Raw genomic sequence first — 22,937 nt, 5'->3', positions numbered from 1 at the left:
ATTCCGGCCGGACATTTATTTAAGTCTAAAAAAGAGGACATGTCCTGGTAAAAGAGGACGTCTGGTCACCCTAATTAATATATTCTAGACGACATAATGCACAAAACAACCAGTGAGCCTCATGGCTGAATATTTCAAAGTGTAAATGTAGTTTCAGAGAGTGTTGTGTGTGTCTTGTAAACAATTCCTAAAAGTAATTTTGATGAACAGAAAAGGTTTAAAGGGTATAATCAACAAACGGGTTAAATTTAAAAAAAGGCGTAGCATAAATTATTTGTAGTTTGTTTTTTTCTTTCACCTTTAATATTGTTATTTAGTAATTAAAACCTAGATTGAAATTATCTTTAAAATGTGTGTGAATGTTTTTTATATTATTGTTAAATTCCGAAACTAATCAAAACAAAAACGTTGACTGTAACGTTTTACCGTTGTTCAAACATTCGACGAATGATTTTTAAAGGAATTTCTCCTTGAAACGCTCATGAACTCAATTTCCCAGAAGCCTTTGATATGGTTTCCGCTCATGCGCAGTCGATCACAGAACACGCTGCTGGAACCATGGCGGAGAAACACGAGCGGAACGAGGCAGAAACAAACTCTGAAAACGAAGAAAAGGCGGAGAACAGCGACGGAGAGGAGACAGTAGAAAAGCCACACACCTTTAAAGACTTGGTAAGAACTAATCTAAATAAAAGTATTCGGTTTATTTTTCTCTACTGTTATTAAAATGTGCTTATCGAGTCAGTGCTACTCTCACACTGTTTTGATCCTGAGTGTATTTATGAAGCTAACTAAGAAAACAAAGTCACGCGTTCTAATATTTTGCAGACGTTGTTAAATTTTGTCAGCTCCAAGTATCAAATAAGTGGTCTTTGTAGTTCTATTCTTACAGAATCTACTTCATTTGTTGCTCTGCATATTTTCTAACACACACACAGACACGTCTCTCTCTCTATACACTTTTCTGTTCGATTGTTTAGTTAGTCCCCTGTTCGAAAATTGAGAGAGACGCGTGAGAGCAAGCAGACAGCACTACTTCAGATTTATGTTCATGTAAATATACAAACACTACTAATGTAAAGTGGGTAGACTCCCCCTGGGTTTGCATGCCCATAGTTCATAATTGATTGAACATTTATTGGTATGAACAGTAGTCCAATTAATCAATAGTGAAATTCGTTGCCAATTTTTTTAAAATGAAAAATGTATATGGATTAGTTATTGGAGCCCTACACAGCCCTCCTTTACTCACTGTCCACATCTATCGGGGGTCCAACAACATTAGTGTGTGACCTTTAGCCTGGCAGTCTTTATTTATTATTGTTCCTATGATTTTCATATTTCATTTTAAGTTGTATGGTGGTGCAGCAGGTAGTGTCGCAGTCACACACCTCCAGGAACCTGGAGGTTATGGGCTCGATTCCCGCTCCGGGTGACTGTCTGTGAGGAGTGTGGTGTGTTCTCCCTGTGTCTGTGTGGGTTTCCTCCGGGTGACTGTCTGTGAGGAGTGTGGCGTGTTCTCCCTGTGTCTGTGTGGGTTTCCTCCGGGTGACTGTCTGTGAGGAGTGTGGCGTGTTCTCCCTGTGTCGTTGGTAGGTGGATTGGTGACTCAAAAGTGTCTGTAGGTCTGAGTGTGTGTGTTGCCCTGTGAAGGACTGGCGCCCCCTCCAGGGTGTATTCCCACCTTGCGCCCAATGATTCCAGGTAGGCTCTGGCCCCACCGCGACCCTGAACTGGATAAGAGTTACAGATAATGAATGAGTGAACTTTAAGTTGTCTTTCTGTCTCATCACTCAGGTTTCAGTGCTGATGTGACTAGTCAGTTTGCTCATGTTTTATTCTTAATAAATATTAGTGAAGCCCATCTTTTATCCATGTACCTGTATTGGGATATTTGTGTTGTTCCAGGCAGTTTAGGTTCTGATATTCTATAAAGTAGCAGTTGTGTAATGATGTTTGTGTTTGCTGTAGGGAATAACAGAAGTGCTGTGTGAAGCCTGTGATCAGCTCGGCTGGAAGAGTCCGACCAAAATTCAGATAGAGGCCGTTCCAGTGGCGCTGGAAGGTAAGCGCTACTGTAACAGCTCGGAGCTGATAAGACCTATTGACCTTGTTTCTTTTCTTCATTGTATTGCATTTAAGAGCTGTATATTCTCTGCTTGGCTTGGTCTGTGTTGTGTTTTTCCCACCCTCACTCTTTGTCTCTCTTTACTCACCTCAGGACGTGATGTGATTGGATTGGCCGAGACAGGTTCAGGTAAAACGGGCGCGTTTGCGTTGCCGATCCTGCAGAATCTGCTGTCCCACCCGCAGCGGCTCCACACACTTGTTCTCACACCCACTCGTGAGCTTGCCTTCCAGATATCTGAGCAGTTCGAGGCTTTGGGGTCCAGCATTGGAGTCAAAACCGGTACTGGAACTTGAGCTTGTATTTTTTTTCTGATAAAGAATTTTATACCAAACTCTCACCAGGGTTATAAAGGATGCTAGTATTTTAGTTATGAAATATTCCACATTCCATTGTAATTGTGGAGTATGTGAACGTAGTGTAACATCTAAAGGACGTTAAAACCATTCACACTTTTTGTTCTAACTATTATCTGTATGTTTTATGATGAATGTGCTCTGAAGTCGAGTTGAGAGAATGATGCAGGCTTTTGTCTTTTAGTTTCCTTCTATTGTATTTGAGTTGGATGGGAATTAATTTGTTTATGTCACTCACCTCAAAAAACACACCCTTCCAGTGCCCTCAGCCTGTAAAGCCATGCTGGGATGTGTGTATTTTATTAGGGGGACTGTTGTAATGTAACATTATCACCGGTCTCTTCAGTAATAAGGTTTCTGGACTAAATGTGGTCATATTCTTAAACTTGCTGTCGCTCCCTTGACTTTAATGTTGGTGTTCAAGCTTCAAGCAGCATGCAGGCTCTCCCACTGTCCGAGTCAGATGGGTTTTTTTTCCCAACTAGCTGGCATTAGGTGCACTGGGGCAGTGTAGAACAGGGTCCTCAGTGCAGTTTCACAAAGGCACAGAGTTGCCAGCCACTTATCACTCTCCCAGGCTAGATTCTCGCTAAGACTCATGCTTCTCTATTGTTCACACTCCCACTAGTGATTAGAGGCAGGGAAAACACACACCCGAAGCAGTGACCCTCAGCACCCGAGGAGAATTGTGGAGGTTAGGTACTTTCCTCAAAGGCACTTCAGCCATGAATGTACCTGCTGGTCGTGGGGGTCGAACTCTAACGATTAGGCCATGACTGCCCCATTAACACCAACAGTTTACACTTAAAATGAGTGGATAGGGGTGGAGCAGCAGGTGGTGTCGCAGTCACACAGCTCCAGGGGCCTGGAGGTTGTGGGTTCGATTCCCGCTCCGGGTGACTGTCTGTGAGGAGTGTGGTGTGTTCTGTCTGCGTGGGTTTCCTCCGGGTGACTGTCTGTGAGGTGTGTGGTGTGTTCTCTCTGTGTCTGTGTGGGTTTCCTCCGGGTGCTTCGGTTTCCTCCCTCAGTCCAAAAACACACGTTGGTAGGTGGATTGGCGACTCAAAAGTGACCGTAGGTGTGAATGTGTGTATGTGTGTGTGTTGCCCTGTGAAGGACTGGCGCCCCCTCCAGGGTGTATTCCTGCCTTGCGCACAATGATTCCAGGTAGGCTCTGGACCCACAGCCACCCTGAACTGGATAAGGGTTACAGATAATGAATGAATGAATAAAATGAGTGGATGGTACATTCAGGTGGCTCCTTTTTTGAATAACATGATACTGCCATCACTGTTCTGATTTTGTGTTTTTCATCTTGTCTTCCTGTAGCTGTTGTTGTTGGTGGAATTGACATGATGTCGCAGTCACTCGTGCTGGCAAAGAAACCCCATGTAGTAATTGGTAAGAGGCTGTGTGGGAGAAGTATTTATTGAACAGTTTATTTATTTAATTTGGGACACTGTCGTTTTCATTACAAAAAGAGCATGGATACATTTGTTTCTCTCTCTCTCTCAGCAACACCAGGCAGGTTGATAGATCACCTGGAAAACACCAAAGGTTTTAATCTACGAGCGTTAAAGTTTTTGGTGATGGACGAAGCAGATAGAATTCTCAACATGGACTTTGAGTCTGAGGTAAAACTAAGAAATAAGAAATCATAAGCCTCATGCTGCGCTTGCTGCAGTCAGTGTCATGAACAATTAATAACTCTCTTTCTCTCTCTCTTCTCCAACAACAGGTGGATAAAATTTTAAAGGTTATTCCAAGAGACAGACGCACATTCCTCTTTTCTGCGACAATGACTAAAAAGGTACCGGTCTTTTAATGCGTATACATTGTCTATCTCCCACTTTCACTATATTCTACTGATCAACTGAAAATGCCATTCTGAGATAAATTGATATATTACAAATCTGTGATACGTAGCTCAATGATCATAACTGAGCACCTTACTCTTATCAACGGTCCAACGGTCTTTTAAACCTTATTCCTTGAATTAGTAAGAAATAACATGTTTTCTGACTCTCAATAAACACAAGTTAGGAACTCAAACTCCACTGTATTTATTTGTTTGACACTTTCATAGAGCTGCTGCTTAGCCTTTAAGGAACACTATTTTTACCTTTATATTACAGCTTTGAAATCATTGTGATGCTTCACTGACCTGTGATAGGGAGAATAGAGCCCCTGTCATTTCTAATCTGCACTGTGATTTTAGAAGGAGGGTAGGAAACCACCCCCCTCCCTGTTGACTTCAGCATAGTGCTGTAAAAAAGAAGTACACTAGAGGGAGCCCCAGGAACATCAACGACAATAAAAAAAAAATACATTGTGTTCGTTTTAAACAAGTAAAAGAATTTAATGGCATTTTCAACTTTTCGTCAAACTGCAGATTAACTGCTCAATAAAATACATTTTGTTTAGTCCAGTGAGGTATTATCAAATGCAGTCTAACACTCCTTTGCCTTGACCGTTTCTCTGGTGTTTAGGTTCAGAAATTGCAGAGAGCCGCTTTAAAAGACCCAGTAAAATGTGCCGTTTCCACCAAATACACCACAGTGGAAAACCTACAGCAGTATTATATATTCATTCCTGCCAAATACAAGGTGAGATGCACAAACACCTGCATTGAAAAGTGGTCACTTTGGTCATACCCTCAAGGGTACATTTAGTACTTATTCTGTTATAGTTTGGGGGCTTAAATATTCTAGAAATTGTGCTCTTGGAATTCTTCCATCTTCCTTTGAAAAAGCTCCAAGGGTCATCCATTCAGCCTTCACCAGAACCACATGCGGTCACAGGCTTTCATTCATTGTGGAGCAGCTTGCCGTGTTGCTTGAAAAAATCAAGTTCCAGTGCCAGATTAAAACAAATACATTTCTTTATAATGTAAGAGAATCATTTATTAAATTATGAAAAATGCTTGTATTCATGGTAGAACTGAAAAATAGAACGAACAGTGATTTTGAAACGTAGGAAAATATACATTGTTCCCTAATTTTGATCACCACAGTATTATTATTTTTTTTTTTGCTGTTGTTTACCATCTTTCTTTTACAGGACTGTTATCTTGTGTCGATCCTGAATGAGCTGGCAGGCAACTCCTTTATGGTTTTCACCGGTACCTGTAATAATGCACAGCGAGTGGCACTACTCCTTCGAAATCTGGGCATCACTGCTATCCCACTTCATGGGCAAATGAGCCAGGTAATTAAAATAAAAACTGTGGCTGCACTGAAATTGCACAAAGTGGTAACTTTTTTAAAAAGCAAGTGTGCAAGGTGTTAGCTTTGTGATTAGGAAACTGGGTTAATTTAATTAATAAATCAATTGTATAACAAAGTTGTAAAACTCAATTTGTGCTTGAATGGCAGGAAATCCAAATGTAGATCACCACAGTGCAATAGGAGTTTAGTATGATGATGGTATATTAACTAATTTAACTGTGTGTGTGTAGAATAAACGCCTGGGAGCTTTAAATAAGTTCAAGTCGAAATCCCGCTCTGTGCTGCTGGCTACTGATGTGGCGTCCCGTGGACTGGACATTCCTCACGTGGACTGTGTGATCAACTTTGATATTCCTACACACTCAAAGGTAAGACTGCATACTCTCTTTTACAGGCGACCTTCATGATTTTAATCAGAACACATTTTTTGTGTGTCCTCACCATTTGCGGCTTTGTAGTCTGTTTGCATTCTGGAGAGGGATGTAATGTGTTTGCGAAGCCCTGGTGTCGAAAAAAAAAAAAATGTCGGTCTGGTATGTTAGGTTTTCGCTCTCTGCTCATGGCAGAGCAAAGGCATCTCTACAGTTCTTTAGACAATGGACAGAACTCTAATATACTCACCCCAGTTTGTGCTTTTCACTGTATTCTTGCTCCATAGGTGGGTGATATTGACTTCTTTTTGCTGATTCCGATTACTTAAGTAGGAAATTTGAGATGGCTAACTGCATGAAAGTAAACGTAGACAGAAAAATGCTACAAAAATAAACAACAAAGTTCAAAAGTGAATTTTAAAAAAAGTCATTTTCCTGATGAAATTAGTAAACAATACCATTCTGAATTAAAGAGTAAATAAAACATGACATCAGTACATAATGTTTTTACAAATTTTCTGTTTTAATAGTCTGTTAAATATACAAATACTGTTTTCTTCCAGGACTACATTCATCGTGTGGGAAGAACGGCACGTGCTGGACGGTCAGGGAAATCCATCACCTTCGTAACACAGTCAGTCACATTTTCTTGGTCAAATAACACATTGTTGACAGTTAAACACGTGAAAATCAACCGCTAAACAATATAACTCTGAATTTACCAAACACTTCACGGCTCTGTATTTTGCGGTTTCCAGGTACGATGTGGAGCTTTTCCAGCGTATTGAATCTTTGATTGGAAAGAAACTTCCTGCCTTCCCAACTCAAGAAGAAGAAGTGATGATGCTGGTGGAGAGAGTGAGTGAAGCCCAACGATTTGCCCGTATGGTACGTCTCTTTTCATAGTTTTGTACTTAAATCTTGTGAGCTATGAAAGACATTTTTAGGCTGAGCTGTAGCTTAATCCACTCCACAAACCCTCTGTCTTTCTGCAGGAGATGAAGGAGCAAGGGGAGAAGAGGAAAAGGCCAAGAGGAGTAGAGGAAGATGGTGATGATGCTGAACAGTCAAGTGGTGTGCGTAAGAAAGTGAAAGGAGGAACATTTGGAAGAGGGAAAGGTAGAGGTTCCAGGAGAGGGCGATAAAGCCATCGTTATTAGAACGCCGTGTACATACATAGTTCAATTTGCTTTGTCATGTGAAATAAATGTTACCCTTCTCTTTGACTCTGCTGTTCTTATTTAGAGTATCTCACCTTTAAACAAGGCCCTGAAGGGAAAAATTAAACAAAAACAAGTATCTATTATGGATTCTTACAGTATATTTTATACACGATCACAGCCTTGATGGAAGGTAATTGACAACACTGAGTAAAAAAGTTCCCTTGTGATGCTAAGATACAAATGAAAGTTTTGAAAGGAACTGTCACTGGATATATATAATTCAATAGATTTCTTCCTCCTTAGCTCAGGCTGAACTTCAGAACTCTTCCACTGCCTGGACATTTGATGATCCTTGAAAGAACAGATGACATTGATAAAGCTCCTGACAGCATTCTGCTCACGGCCTTTCAGAAATCTGATCCTGCCTTTGCTGAAATTTTGATCACAAATATCTAGAGGGCTGCTATAAAAGGTTAAAACTCCTCACTGGTCCCTACAGCTCAATACAGGCTGCAATTCTTATAATAATTTCCTATTAAGAAGCGATTTAACTAAAATCTACTTGTTTCTCTCTTACACTAATTGGCCAAAGATTTGCTCATTCACATTCGTGTGAAATGGAAAATATTTATAGAGTGTTTGTCGCACAAGCCTCGAGTTTCCTGAGAAGCTTTGTCTAAGAAGTTGGAACATTTTTATGTGGATTTGGTCTGCTTTAGAGTTAAGTGCTCTTATATTGAGTAGGCCAGACTCAGGTCTGAGGGGAAGATACTACGCGCTGTTTCTGATGGTTTAATAGTGATTAGGTTATTGGGGCACGCTGTTAGATATTTTCTGGGTTTAAGTTTGATTCGGGGGACAGACACAGTCTTGATACTGTAACAAATTTTTATATTTTTTAAAGCAGGCTTTGTAGCTATACCCTTACTATGGGCAAACAAATGGCCATTATCTGTAAGTGTATCCTTAAAATCACTTACCTGTTCGCTGTGTAATCTACTTGCCTGGTTTGTGCTGGTGGGTGTGGTTAGTCAAGCCTGGCGTAGAACATCCTCGAGAGAACTGCAGAACCTAGACGACTAGGGTGAAGCCCATCCCGGCGGTAGAGGGCAGGACGTTCCCGAAAACACTCCCAGTGGTCGACGCCAACAGTGCCACACCAAACCCGGAGTCAGGAGTGGAGTGCGAAGAGCCTGCTGTACGCCTCACATCCTCGTCTGTAGGTGGGTAGGGGGCCGCTGGAGCTCCGTCTGCTTCTCCAGGAGACGCTGAATTTGACGGCCCAACTGCTCGATCTCCGTGCTGAGCCTGGAGAGAGATCGTTCCCCCGCGGTCGCCATAATCAGGAGAGAAGGAGTTATTAATTGAGAGAAGTTATTAATATGAAAACAATAAAATGGTAGTGGTATTAAAAGACTAAGTAAAAAGCTCAGGAACAGTACTAAACAGCAGCAAGCAAACAAACTGAGCATGCGAACTGTCAGCCGGAAATGACGCCAGCACTAGAGGATCAAAGGAGGTGACTGTCCGACTCCGTCGTCAACTTTTCAAATAAAAAAATAATAAATATGTTTTATTATAAGCGTCTATCATATACTACACACAGTGGCCATAAGACAATTATTTCATTTTTTTAACCTGAAGTGTACGCAAGTCAATTTTACCAGCGGTCTAATTGATAGTATGACCCCAGCACAGCCTTCAGAGGTGTTTCAAGCAGCAGGGCTGTGTTAAAAGCAATAAACTGCTTTTTTACAAGCTGCTAAAAGTAACAATAGCATATGCATAGATACGATTTTGTTTTGTTCCTCACTTGAAGAGAGCTGTCAGAAAGGTTCTCAAGGCAGTGTTACTAATAAACTCTACGTTCAGATTTGCATGCTCATAATATATTGTAGCTTTTTAATGATTCAGAAAGTTTGCCAGATTCATTAATCATGGTAGTCTAAGTAAAAAAAAAAAAAAAACTCCTACACAACAAAAGTCACACTTTTTGGCCTTCCCAAATTAACTACTGGCAGAAGTTTACATGAGAATATTATCTAATGAACACAGCTACAAAGCGTCCCAGCACACCCCAGGGAACCTCATTAACGAAAGATTAGAGGACGGATGGCGTGTTAACTAGCCTGTAAGGCATCACTAAATAATTACAACACCTAGAAGTCAAGCTAACCTATGTCTTCCAAATCCCAAGATCCAAAATCTATGATCATAGGGGAAATATCAATTTAATTTTGTGGCTCCCATATACTACTTTTTGATTCTGGAAGAAGCCACATGCTCCCCTGGAATTTTCTTGGTAAAATGTGTAACCTAATGGCTGTCCTAATCAAAAATTGTATAAATGCTGCAGTCTAGTCCTGTTTAACACATCACATATAATATTTACAAAGGAATATTTGCTGTAAAAATTTTAGCCTCTAATGTGACAGAGATATCTCTGGTTAGTTTTTGATAAATGGTGATAACATTGCTCATTTACACAGCCTTTTTTAAATAAATTTATAATAGGGTGGTTATTAGATAGGAGTGATTTTATGGAAAGGGAATATAAAACTATTATTTTATTAAAGTGGAGGTAGAGTGGCTGCCATGGGGTTGTGGGTGCAATCTCTACCTCGTGTCATTATCTGAGTTTGATGTCTACATGGGTTTCTTCCACTTGCTCTGATTCAAAAGTAAATAGATACGCTGATTTAAATCTTGGACCGGGTCAGTGGCTTGGCAAGATTTGTATGTATTTGCAACAACATTAATTGAAATAAACCTATTATCTGTGATCTGGTTTATCTCTGAAATGCTGTGGTGAAGTGAGTGATGAAAACTACAGGGTGGGCCATTTATATGGATACACCTTAATAAAATGGGAATGGTTGGTGATATTAACTTCCTGTTTGTGGCACATTAGTATATGGGAGGGGGGAAACTTTTCAGGACCATGTGGCCATTTTGGATCCAACTTTTGTTTTTTTTTAATGGGAAGAGGGCCATATGTGACACATCAAACTCATTGAGAATTTCACAAGAAAAACAATGGTGTGCTAGGTTTTAGCTATTCTTTCATGAGTTATTTACAAGTTTCTGACCACTTATAAAATGTGTTTAAAGTGCTGCCCATTGTGTTGGATTGTCAATTTAACCCTCTTCTTTCACTCTTCACACACTGATAACAACACCGCAGGAGAAATGCTAGGTCAGTCTGTATCAGTTGTTTCAGGAGCATTGACAATCCAACACAATGGGCAGCACATTTTATAAGTGGTCAGAAACGTGTAAATAACTCGTGAAAGAATAAAGTTACGATAAAAGCAACACCCTTGTTTTTCTTGTGAAATTCCCAATGAGTTTGATGTGTCACATGACCCTCTTCCCATTGAAAAAACAAAAGTTGGATCCAAAATGTCTGACTTCAAAATGGCCGCCATGGTCACCACCCATCTTGAAAAGTCCCCCACTCCCATATACTAATGTGCCACAAACAGGAAGTTAATATCACCAACCATTCCCATTTTATTAAGGTGTATCCATATAAATGGCCCACCCTGTAGAACAACCAAAAGTGAAGGGAACTTTTTCCTATCTTTTTTTGTAGTATGAACAATATTAGGTGCAAAGCACTTCATGAGATTGCCATGTAACACTCACTCATTCATGTTCATTAAAATTCTCTACGTATTGTCCTTTGAAACACTGAGGTTAGACCTTTTACATGAAGCAACTCACTCTCTCATTCACTCAATCTCACTCCGGCAGTCGTAACCCTGAGTATACTTTATGTGAGTAAAACTATATGTTTTGTTCATTTATTATTGAATAATTTTCTTGACAATGAGATGTGATTTTGGCTAAGTCCACTGTGTCCACTCACAATGAAAACCCACCACCTTCTCTTCACTCAGTGCACAATCAGGATTTATCTGGCAAACTTACTTACAGGCTACGTATTTGTTTTAAATACTGCTTTATTAATAATTTCCCGGTAAATTGTGTTGTATTTGTATTCTAGTAAATGGATTAAAGCTGCATATTTATTTGTAAATATCTGCTTAATTTAGCATACTGCACCTTTTTTGTTTTACTATGCTGTCTGCAGTAGGGCATAGTGTACATAAAAAGTTACTTTATTTTAATACTTGCTTGGTGTTCATTATTTAAAAATCCTAGTAAACAATACAATTAAATTGATGTCTAGTAGCAAGTAGCGTAGCCCAAACTTCCTTACTATTAAGCTATATAACTTCAGAAGAAAATGTTTTGTGAAGACTGTGGGCAAACCATTTGGAAATGTCTATGTTGCGGGCAAACTCTGCGGATTTTTGGTGGAAGCTGGATTAGACACTGGTCCTGAATAAGCTTTATATTGCCAAAAGTATTCGCTCATCTGCCTTCACACACATATGATCTTAAGTGATATCCCATTCTTAATCCATAGGGTTTAATATGATGTTGACCCACCCTTTGCTTTTATAACAGCCTTAACGTTTCTGGGAAAGCTTTCCACAAGGTTTAGGAGAGTGTTTATGGGAATTTACCATTCTTCCAGAAGTGAATTTGTGAGGTCAGACACTGATGTAGGGCGAGAAGGCTGGGCTCGCAGTCTCATCCCAAAGGTGTTATATAAACCTTGCTTTGTGCACTGGTGCACAGTCATGTTGGAACATGAAATTGTCCAAAATGTCTTGGTATGCTAAAGCATTAAGAGTTCCTTAAGGGGGAATTAAGGGGGCCAAGGCCAACTCCTAAAAAACAAATCCACACGATAAACCCACTCCACCAAACTTTACACAATGCAGTCAGACAGCTACCTCCAAACCCAGACTTCTCCACTGGGTTATCACACAGAGAAACGTGATTCGTCACTCCAGAAAACATGTTTGTTTTTCTCCTCAAACATTCCATTCCAGAAATTCAGTTCCCCACAAGTGCATATTTCTAGTTGCTCTAAAACCAGTGATTATTACTTCACAATTTCATATTGCAGACTTATTTCTACAAGGTGACGAGGTGTATAATTCTGTATCCTGAAAAAAGGGGAAATGTCTTCCAAATTACATCATGGTGACCTCACATACCCTCAGATACGGGAGCAGTGTCAGAAATGCATTCTTTCATTGTTCCCTGTTTCTTTTTACCCCATATTCTCTTGATTATGCTTTGCTCCAGGGGATCATCATGTCTCATGCCTCCAAGACATTGTTTATGAAAACAAACCAGACTTGATGAGACAGGAAAGCATTTGTCCTAACCTGACTCCAGTGAGTAAGCACTATAGTAAGTAATGTTTCTACCACTAGAGGATGGTATTGCACACACGTTGCACAGAGAAAATCACTTTAATGCATTGCAAGGCCAAAATGTGTAGACACCTGTGCCAGTATTTTTTCTGAAATCACGGGTCTCTAAAGGGATTTTGGAACATCTCAGTGCTGACTTGATGGCGTTCAGCAAGGAGAGCATTATTGTGGCCAGGTACTGATGTTGTAGGTTTATTTCTAGTTTTAGAGCACTTCATGCTTCCTGCTGCTGACCAACGTTATGGAGATGCAGATTTCATTTTCCAACAGGACTTGGTGCCTGCACACGGTGCCAAAGCTACCAGTACCTGGTTTAAGGACCATGGTATCCCTGTTTTAACTGGCCATCAAACTCCCCTGACCTTAACCCCATAAAAAATCGATGGCGTATTATGAAGAGGAAGATGAAATACACCAGGCCCAACAACGCAGAAGAGCTGAAGGCCACCATCAGCACAACCTGGGCTCTCATATAACACTAAGTACTTTAACTAAGTACTGAGTGCTGTACATGCTTATACTTTTCAGTCGGCCAGTGTTTCTACTGAATTTGGGGTTTTCATTAGTTGTCAGTTATAATCATCAAATTAAAAGAAATAAACACTTGAAATAAATCAGTCCGTGTGTAATGAATGAGTGTAATATACAAGTTTCACCTTTTGAATGGAATTACTGAAATAAATCAACTTTTTCATGATATACTAATTTTATGACCAGCACCTGTATATTCCAAGCTTCTTCGCCTTTACACATGCTCAGTAAAACTCCAAATGTTGGGGACACGTCCAAAGCAGAGGAAATTCTTATGTCCCAAGCAGACTTGATATACTGCATCTTAATTCTGTAATATAGGACCATATTTCTTTGGATCCTGATGACGAACACCAGTCTTAAAGTCATGTATCAAAGTTACAGCCCGATTTAGGTCATATCCAGATCACTCCTTACTCCTTACTTCTTTCTTGTTCATTGATTTATTTTTTTTTTATTTTGCTATCAGTCAACATGCCCAAAAGACATTTTAAAACTTTCTATGCTTTTTACTGCATAGACTCTATTTAAAATGGACACTAGGTAGTATTTTACCTTAAAATTACAACCTCTACATTATTGTGATGCTTCACTGATCTGTAATATGGAGAAAGGACCCTGTCATTGCTACTTTCAGCTTAGTATGGCAGAAACTCCACTATATAACTTTTAGAGGAGGGTAGGAAACTACATCCATCCCTTGCCCTTGATTTTAGGATATTGTTGCAATAAATTACACTCTGCAACTCTAGGGTTAGTTCAGGAGCAAAAATACAGAATCATATCTAGTGTCCCTGCGATCCCAGCTATTGCAGTTTTTCATTAAACAACGTTTGATAGTTTTCTGAATTTTCAACATAACTCAAGCCTGTAAAACTACTCTCAAGGTTACATTTTACATTCCTTTAATTAGGGAACATAATTAATTGTACATTTTAAAATAGTGTTGATTTCTTTTATTTTACACAGTTCTATAATGATCTCACAAATACTCACTTCTCCTTCTGGAGAACAAAATGTAATCTACTTTTAGGGAACTAAACTGGATTTAAAGATACATCTACACTGTTTGTACCTTTAGTGACAATAACGTACCTCTACCTTATCTATTTTGAAGAGAGTGTAAGATGTTGTTAAATGAATTGATGAGGCATCCAAGGTTATTAGGTGTTGTTTGACGGTTGTCACTACCCGATCAGAATCGGTCTGCATGGAACATGCGCGCACACAGGCAGTGCAGGCAGATTTAGCAGCCATTAATAACCTGTGCTTTGGTTCTGGCTCTCTGAAACAAGAGTGAGGAATGTCACCATACTTCCTTCCTTGCATTTCATTTATAGGGAAGAGCATGCTGGACGAGAATGAACATGGGAGCTGCTGCAGTTCATAACAGTGTGCAGTCCCTCACTGTTTTATAGGATAGTAGGTGATCACACTGGACAGGGCCGCTTTCTTTAGGGCCCTGATTGTTGTCCCTAGAGCCTGGGTCACCAATCTTATCCACAAAGGGCCAGTGTGGCTGCAGGTTTTCATTCCAGTTAAGCAGCACATACCTGATTCTATTTGTTTAATAACCTGCAAAGCACTCCAAACACTGAAAAACACACTGTTGTTTGTATGTGGCTGAAGTTTAGCTTGTTTGAAAGTTTTTATTCACTGTGTTAATTACCACAGAAACTCGTTTGTAAGCAGTCTCCCGATTTTAAACAGGGTTCCTACCTAAATAATCTGAAATTGCAAAAGCAAGTCAATATTACACACATATGGAGCAGGAATAAGACTTAACGACAAGTCAAACTTTAGCCATGTATTAACAACAGTCATTTTTCTCTTCAAACATACTGTTCCACCTTAAAATACACTAAGCTTCTAAAGGTAAACAAACCAGGGAGAACTGCAGTTCCCCACAATAACACATGCTGCCTATAAAGGTTGTATGTTTTAGGAACTATGGAATTACAGTTGTGCTGAAAAGTTTACAAACCCCAGCCAAACTTTTATAGATTTTTGGGGATGTGTGAGCTACAAAGGCACAGGAAACTTGGAAAAGATGAATGCAGCACGTTATCAAAAAATACTGGAGGCAAATTTGCTCTCATCTGCCCGGAAGCTTCACATGGGACGTACTTGGACATTCCAAAATGATCCAAACGATCCAAAACACAAGGCCAAGTCGACCTGGCATTGGCTACAGCAGAACAAAGTGAACGTTCTGGAGTGGCCACCTCAGTCTCCTGACCTCAATATCATTGAGCCACTCTGGGGAGAGCTCAAACGCGCAGTTAATGCAAGACATCCCAGGAATTTACAGGAACTGGAGGCTTTTTGCGAAGAAGAAAGGGCAGCTTTACAATCTGACAAAATAAAGAGCCTCATCCACAACTACCACAAAAGACTTCAAGCTGTCATTGATGTTACAGGGGGTATGTGAACTTTTGATCAGGGTCATTTGGATGTTTTTGATTGTCATTAAAAAGAGAAAACACAGTCGTTTGACAATAAATGGCTTCACCGCTAAATATGAGTGGAAAATTTGTGTGTTATTATTAATATTCTCTGAAAAAAGGCCAAGAAAACTAATATTCTGCCAGGTTATGTAAACTTTTGAGCACAACTGTGTATGTTGTTGTTTGGATGTTGCAAAGCAGGATGTGGATACATTCTATCCCCAAAATTAACCCTATCATATCACTGCCACTAACCTAACTAAAGATGGTTGCTACCGTATTTTAAGCAGCTGTTTAGATATTGCTTAGTGGTTAATATAGTTTTTTTCTTCTAGTGGTTGCTAGGCATTGCTAGGGCATTTTTTAGCATATAAAGAAGAAACCAGTGACAACTCCGTCAAAATTAATAAATGAGAATGTAAATGAATGTTAATTTTATCTGTTAAAACATTAGATTGGTTTGTTAATTATTTTATGCTAAAATTTTAAAAAAGCAACGACTCCTACAGCTTTCAATGTACATAACAATACAGCATACTTTTAGTGTGTATGTGTTTTTAAAGAATTTGGATGTGGAATTACTTATTACAATTACTAAAAAAAATAATTGTACAAATATTTTTTTTAGTAATTGTAATAAGTAATTCCACATCCAAATTTTCCATTTCCATTTCACAAATCCTTTTAAAGGATTCAAAATACTTCACCAAATAACTTATAGCCGGTATAGGATTTTCCCCTCAACAACCAAATTACACCACCGCAGCTAAATGACGATAACAGCCAAATTACACCCTGACAGCCACATTACCCACAGTTGGAAAATTACCCCAAGCAGGCAAATTATGTATAGCTTAAATATTATATGAACTTAAATATTATTAGCTACCACAAGAGCGGATTTAAACCGGTACAGCCAAATTAATCTCATTAGCCACTTATCCCCAGACAAATTATCTTTAACAGCCAAGTTACAACACAGCTGTTGCCTAATTTTTCAAACACAGCCAAACTACAACAAATCAGCTTCAGTGACCGCAACAGTCAAATTACTCTCCGCAGCTAATTTTACCCCTAGTACAATCAAATTACCCCACCAAAGCCAAATTACCCTTAGCACGTAATTTACCCTCAGTGGCAAATTACACCAGCACAGTCAAATTACCCCCCAACAGTCAAATTAGCCTCAGCAGCCAAATTAGCGCCAACTGCCAAATTATGAACAGCTGCTTAAATTTTCAAACCAAATTAGCTGGCTTTAAAAAGCCATCATAAATATTACTCACTGACAAGCATGATCAGTAATTATTAAAATAATAATAATAATAATTTAAAGACAATAAAAGATTTTAGACAATCTTAATTTACATTTAAATGAACACCTTCAAGCTATAAACTGATAATTATTAAAATACTTTTAATGCTTTTTTTTGGAGTAACGTATTTAAGCACAAACACTAAGTGTGTGTTCATATTTGTACGACCTTATAAACCTACAGTAAGAAACATCCCTTCCTTTTACAGCCCATTTTAAGTTTTGCTTAAAGTATTAAACCGGTAATAATTTTGTAAATGTTTTAATTTTATGTAAAATAATAGCATTAAAAATTATTTGTATCACATCTGCTTTGAGACTTTGATCCTGTTACGCAAATAATAATTACCTTATAAGGATAGTACATCTCCCTAAATTGGTGAATATCGGAAACTTAAAGGCTTTTAAAAGAAAATGTTACCAAATGTTTATATAATTGCTACTTTATAATTATTACATATCAGCCATAACACTGTCATCCTCCTGCTTCTTCAAGACTAGAGACAGATTAGAGCCTGTCTGTTGATATTCATATATTGCTAGCTCCCTCACAGGACCACCACAGAGCAGGTAAGAACTGGGTCGAGGATCATTCTCATTGTTGCAGTAACACTGACGGGGTGGTGGTGTGATAATGTGAGTGGATCAGACACAACAGTGCTGTGTGATGGGAATCATGGGATAGGACAGTGTGCTGTTTCTCAATACAAAGTACATCAACTACAAACTGGCGAGTTCAACTTGCGAGTACAAACTCCAGAGGACGTTGTGGTCATTTTGTAATCCGCTTGTTAAGTCGTGACGTAGCGACCTTGTGAAACATCACGTCCGGGTCCAAATGTTGCTCTGTATAGACAAGTTAGTGATTTTGCTGCTAGATTTAGTGATTTTTCAGACATTCTAGCGAATTATTAGTTTAAAAAAAAACGACCGGCACTAAATCTAGCTCCTTTATTTACAAACTCGTTAGAACACCGGGACTGACCCTGAGTGGGAGACGTCTCTCTCCGCGGCTGCTGTACTTCCAGAGACAGAGCAACGCGGCCCCTCGGCTCCCAGAGACGGAGCTGCAGTAGCTCTCTCTCCCAGAGGCAGAGCACCGTCAGTCCACACGGCAGATCACACAGATCAGTATGAGCTGCGAGCTCATGTCACAAGTGAGGTCACACTTAACAAGCGGATTGGAACGACAGCGTACTTGATGAGTCACCATCGCTATGAGGTTGGTCGAAATGCATTCTGGGATATCTGACTCTTTCAAGTCTACAGAAGTCACATCCCAGTGCATCCTCAATAAGAACACATCTGGGTATTTGCACTGTACCTGGCTAGATGTGGACTTTTAAACGGAACAGTAGTTGGACTGCGACTGATGGCTTTTCACAAGAACTTAAGAACACACAAGAAACAGCTCTGGGGTTACAATTTCTCCCAATGAAGTATGTCATCCAGGGACTTTTCGCATACTGCTCACATCACTAGTCCATGGGTCACCAATCTCTACATAGTGGGGAGATAGGAGCTGAACAAAAGAGAAGAGATGAGACAACAAGATTTGAAGGACACTCTCTCCAGGCTCCATAAGGGTTCGTGAGACACTGTTCTTGTTGTAATAAAAATTTGTATTTACAACTCAAGATGTGTCTGCGGAAAGTCTACATTCACCATTATCCACACCACACCACTCCAGAAGAAATACACGACATCCACAAAGGGTCAGTGTGGCTGCAAGTTTTCATTCCAATTAAGCACCTGATTCTACTCGTCTAATTAATCAGTCTCCGTCTCTGAACAGTTAGAGAGGGTGTGCTCCTGTTTGGTTGGAATGAAAACCTGCAGCCACATTGGCCCTTTGTGGATAAGACTGGTGACCCCTACCCTAGTCATGCTACTCGCATACTACTTTTACGTACTGTTCAGTATGGAAGTACACGAGTTCGGACGCAGCTTCACTGTCCACTGTCAGACACACCTACCTCTGTAGTCCACCTTATTAGGGAGCCCTGGAGGGGACATGGGTTAAAAAAATAATAATTTCGAGTCAACGATTCACAATTCATGCACACGATTTAGCTAATTCAAGTGAACAAATTAGTTATTCGTGCGCATGAATAAAGAATTGATTCTCTGGGGGCTCCATAGCGGCCAGCTGCCTTTTGCCAAAACTCTTATAATGCCGTGATACTAATGACTGCAGTCAATGTACATGAAGTAAAATGACATTATTTAGTCCGCAAAGACAAAAGATATCAGTTCAGTGTTGATCACACTGTACATATAGATTATGAAGCGAGTGTAAGGAAGAGTTGAAGTAAATGGCGTGCATCATCTTTTCGGCTGAGCACTAGAAGCTCATAGCTGTCATTTAAACACATTCATTCATCATCTGAAACCGCTTATCCAATTCAGGGTCGCGACTCCAAAATAGAATAATTATTTGCACTGGATCGAATTCCAGAGCCCTACATTTCACACAATTGTCCTGTTTATAACTTAGGAGACATAGATATTTTACATAATTCCTGTGAAGGGTGGTTAGGCTTCTATATGTGTGTCGGTCTCCACAGGGATATTAAGCATTTTAAACTCACGCTAATATAAATAAATAAAGAAAAATATGTAGGCTTAGTTAAAAACAAACTGAAACAACCTTCAAATAAACCAATTAAGAAATAAATTATTAATACCCCCCCCCCCCTCCCTCCCAGGGCTCCGTACCTTGTAAAGTCTTAGCTGCTGCAGTTTGTGTGGATCTTCCTCTAGCCTTTCATCCGTAGACACAGGACGTCATCCACAGGATGCTGTTGGCTAGATATGTAAGAATTATAAGGATCTCATTCACAGAATTGTAATATGTAAGAATTTCATTGACATAAACATGACTGGCTCTCTGGGCTTCAACTAACACAGTCTCCCCATCTGTCTCTCTCTCTCTCTCTCTCACTCATATACACACAACAAGGGAAATTAACAGTCACTACATGATAAAACCCATATATCACTCATAATATACAATGGACCCTGTTATTACAACCATAACGTGTAACTTTGGAGGTACTCTAGCCACCATAACCACACAGAAACCGTCAGGAAAAACACTTATTGCCAAAATCGATTGTTGTCGCCGCCATTTTGGCAGTCAACTGGGGGTGAACGGCTACTGACGTGCAGACTGACCAATTAAATATTTACAGAGAAGGTTATCGACCAATAACGGTAGCTCTACAGTCAGACCGTCCAATCAGGAGGGCGGGGCTAGTTTGTGAACGAAACTTCTCGAAGTTCTATGTAAACTCTAGAAAAACAAAATCCCGGACGTTTCTGAAATTCCGTCCAGACATTTTCTTAAGTCTAAAAAAGAGGACATGTCCGGGTAAAAGAGGACGTCTGGTCACCCTAGATTTTGGTAGGGTGACCATATTTGAGTTTTAAAAAAGAGGACACGGCAGGTTGGCAGCACAAATGCTTCCATAACCATGTAACTATGCTGCTGAAATTTAATACAAACAGATACTCGTTAACAAGATAAAAACAAATGCCTTTTTGGACAGATTCCTTTCCATTCAACATTTGGCCCTAAGCAAAAATAACATTTTTGTCATTTCTTGAGAGTTTATTATCTTTGAACCCTGTTATTTTCTGTTCACACCAAACTTCAAAATAAAAGCCCTGTATTAAAGCGACTGGTTTACACCAGAAAACTCAGGATCATGACAGAAACTGACGAGTTTACTTTTTGACTGTGTTTTTTAAACGTTACTAAAAGCAAGCACCACATTTTATCAACCAGAAGTAGACTTTATCAATGCTGAGCATCGCTCGACTCCAGACTTGTATGTAAAAATACTTATATTTCATATTTTAAAAGGTCTGGTTGATAAAACGTGCTGTATTTGATAGCTTTACTTCAGTCTCTCCCCTGTCCCGGCTTTAATGAATTGGTCTGTTCTCTTAATGTTAAACGGGTGTTAAACTGCGCAGATGTATCTAACTTGATTACCTCAGAAGCTCAGGTGTGTCCGTGTATTTGTGTCGTTATAGGGACAGATTTTTTTTAAATATAGACCAGAAAGTGAAAGGCTCGTGTGACACAGAAACGCTTCTAAATACAAAGAAGAGACTATGATCAATTACCTTAACTTTCAACACATTTCTGTTCGAGGCTCCGGTAGAACACCGATGAGGACCGGAACTGAACGTGACGTAAGGGCAAGACGGTGCGCGCGGCGACGTGTATCCCATTTCCGCTGTGAGCTCCGACCCCTTGAACACTTGATCCCGGCGCGCCCCTGTTGCTCACCTAAAAAACGTCATCATACGTCATCGAAGTGCACACTTTTAAGAAAGGCATTAGGGTATTTTGGGACAGGGAGGGACGGCAAAATCCCGGACAATTTTGGAATCCCGGCCGGACGCATTTTTTAGGTCCCGAAAACATATCCGGCGAAAAGAGGACGTCTGGTCCACTCCAAAATTATGGTCCGGTCATGCGGAGCAATACTGTTATAAAAATAATTAAATAACAAATATAAAAGTCAAAAATAAGTGAACAGTCTCTAGTATCATTGCTGAGATTGTCTTGGTGTGGAATCCTCTCACTTTGCTCATACTTCTCCAGTTTTAGTGCTGTCCCAAGTATAAAAATAATGTATGTTCTTCACATTGTGACTATACCTCCATAACAGTGCTCTGGTGACATTGTGAGGTGAAAATCAATCATCACTGACAAGGACCAGTTCTCCCTATTACAGCTCTGTGGAACATCACAGTCATTTAGAAGCTGTAAATTTAAGGTAGAAATACTACATAGTGTTCCTTTAAAGGGCAGAGCAACAGGTGGACTACCCTCTGTAACTGTAAAACTACAAAGTGCTCCTCTATGGTCAGTGGAACTAAAGGAACGGATGTGATAGTGTAGAAGCAAGGAGGTGTTAATGTTGTGACTGAGCAGTTCTGAAAGCATGGAACTCACAGCAGGTAAAGAAACATTTGCTGCTTGTGAATAATGACAGTTTATGTCTTCTAAACAATAGTGGTGTAAGTAGAAAAAAACAAAAATTCTTTGTATACAAGGTACTGTAACTCCTAAACAGGATCGACTGGTACCACCTTAGAGAGAATTTCATGCTTACCCTGCACGAGTCAGTGAATCAAAAGAAATAAAATACAGGATCTGAAGTGCACGGGCCGTCGATGGGTTGCAGCGGATGTAACAGCGTTGAGTTGCTATCTTGAGTATTCATTACACAAACACAGAACCCAAATAAAACTGTACACTTGTTTGTTTCTTTCAAAACTTGGAAACCCATGTAGACATTAATGCGAAATATGGATCCCTGACATGTGTCTGTGTCATGTTTGTAAACAGAGCTCAGGCCACATCCAAAACAGTGCCATACATACACACATAGCACATTCACAGTTAATAAAACTAAAAATACTGCACTAACACTGCACAAATTCAACAGGCAAACAGGAACCTTATAGCTCATTAAAAATAATGTTTGACATAAAACACTATGTAAATGCAGAGTCTGTTTTTTTATGATCTACTGTGCCTTACAGATGGTGTCATGAAACATTTGGGATTTGGCCTCGGCTTCGCTGTGTGGTGGAAATATCACTCACAGATCACAGCACATCTAATTTTCAGACAACAAAATAATTTTTTGCCAAACTAGAGAAATAATTTAAGCACACAGTCGTGATACAGGCCAGGCTCTGGACCCACCGTGACCCTGAAATGGATAAGCGGTTACAGATAATGAATGAATAAGCACACAGTCGTGATAAACATTCTCTAAGAATCTGTTTCTCTCTCAGACCACAAAAATTAGATTTTTTTATGCTGTAAACGAAGGAAAAAGACAAAATAATATGTGGCTTGTGCTTGTAGCCTCTTAATCGTCAAAACAAAGCAAAACAAAATATTATTTAAGTATCGATTCCCGCTCCGGGTGACTGTCTGTGAGGAGTGTGGTGTGTTCTCTCTGTGTCTGTGTGGGTTTCCTCCGGGTGACTGTCTGTGAGGAGTGTGGTGTGTTCTCCTTGTGTCTGCGTGGGTTTCCTCCGGGTGACTGTCTGTGAGGAGTGTGGTGTGTT

General features: G+C 39.7%; 1 protein-coding gene and 1 long non-coding RNA gene across 2 annotated transcripts; one reads left to right on the top strand and one right to left on the bottom strand.

Moving 5' to 3' along the window:
* Positions 1–384: 384 nt before the first annotated feature.
* LOC136699739 (probable ATP-dependent RNA helicase DDX47) lies at positions 385–7,602 on the top strand. The gene is made up of 12 exons (XM_066674683.1): positions 385–672; positions 1,972–2,065; positions 2,222–2,410; positions 3,814–3,885; positions 4,000–4,118; positions 4,223–4,294; positions 4,974–5,090; positions 5,545–5,691; positions 5,942–6,079; positions 6,646–6,716; positions 6,841–6,970; positions 7,078–7,602. The coding sequence occupies exons 1-12, from the start codon at positions 511–513 to the stop codon at positions 7,225–7,227; spliced, it is 1,461 nt and encodes a 486-aa protein (XP_066530780.1). The 5' UTR covers positions 385–510; the 3' UTR covers positions 7,228–7,602.
* An 815-nt stretch (positions 7,603–8,417) lies between these two features.
* LOC136699740 (uncharacterized) lies at positions 8,418–21,033 on the bottom strand. The gene is made up of 3 exons (XR_010803662.1): positions 20,970–21,033; positions 19,554–19,643; positions 8,418–8,553 (listed from the first exon to the last, which is right to left on the bottom strand). It is a non-coding gene; the product is annotated as an uncharacterized lncRNA (long non-coding RNA).
* Positions 21,034–22,937: the final 1,904 nt, after the last annotated feature.

The sequence above is a fragment of the Hoplias malabaricus genome, chromosome 6, assembly GCF_029633855.1.
Source record: "Hoplias malabaricus isolate fHopMal1 chromosome 6, fHopMal1.hap1, whole genome shotgun sequence".
NCBI classification, from domain to species: Eukaryota; Metazoa; Chordata; class Actinopteri; order Characiformes; family Erythrinidae; genus Hoplias; species Hoplias malabaricus.
Note: the sequence above shows the minus strand (reverse complement) of the source record. Positions and strands in the feature narration are given on the sequence as shown.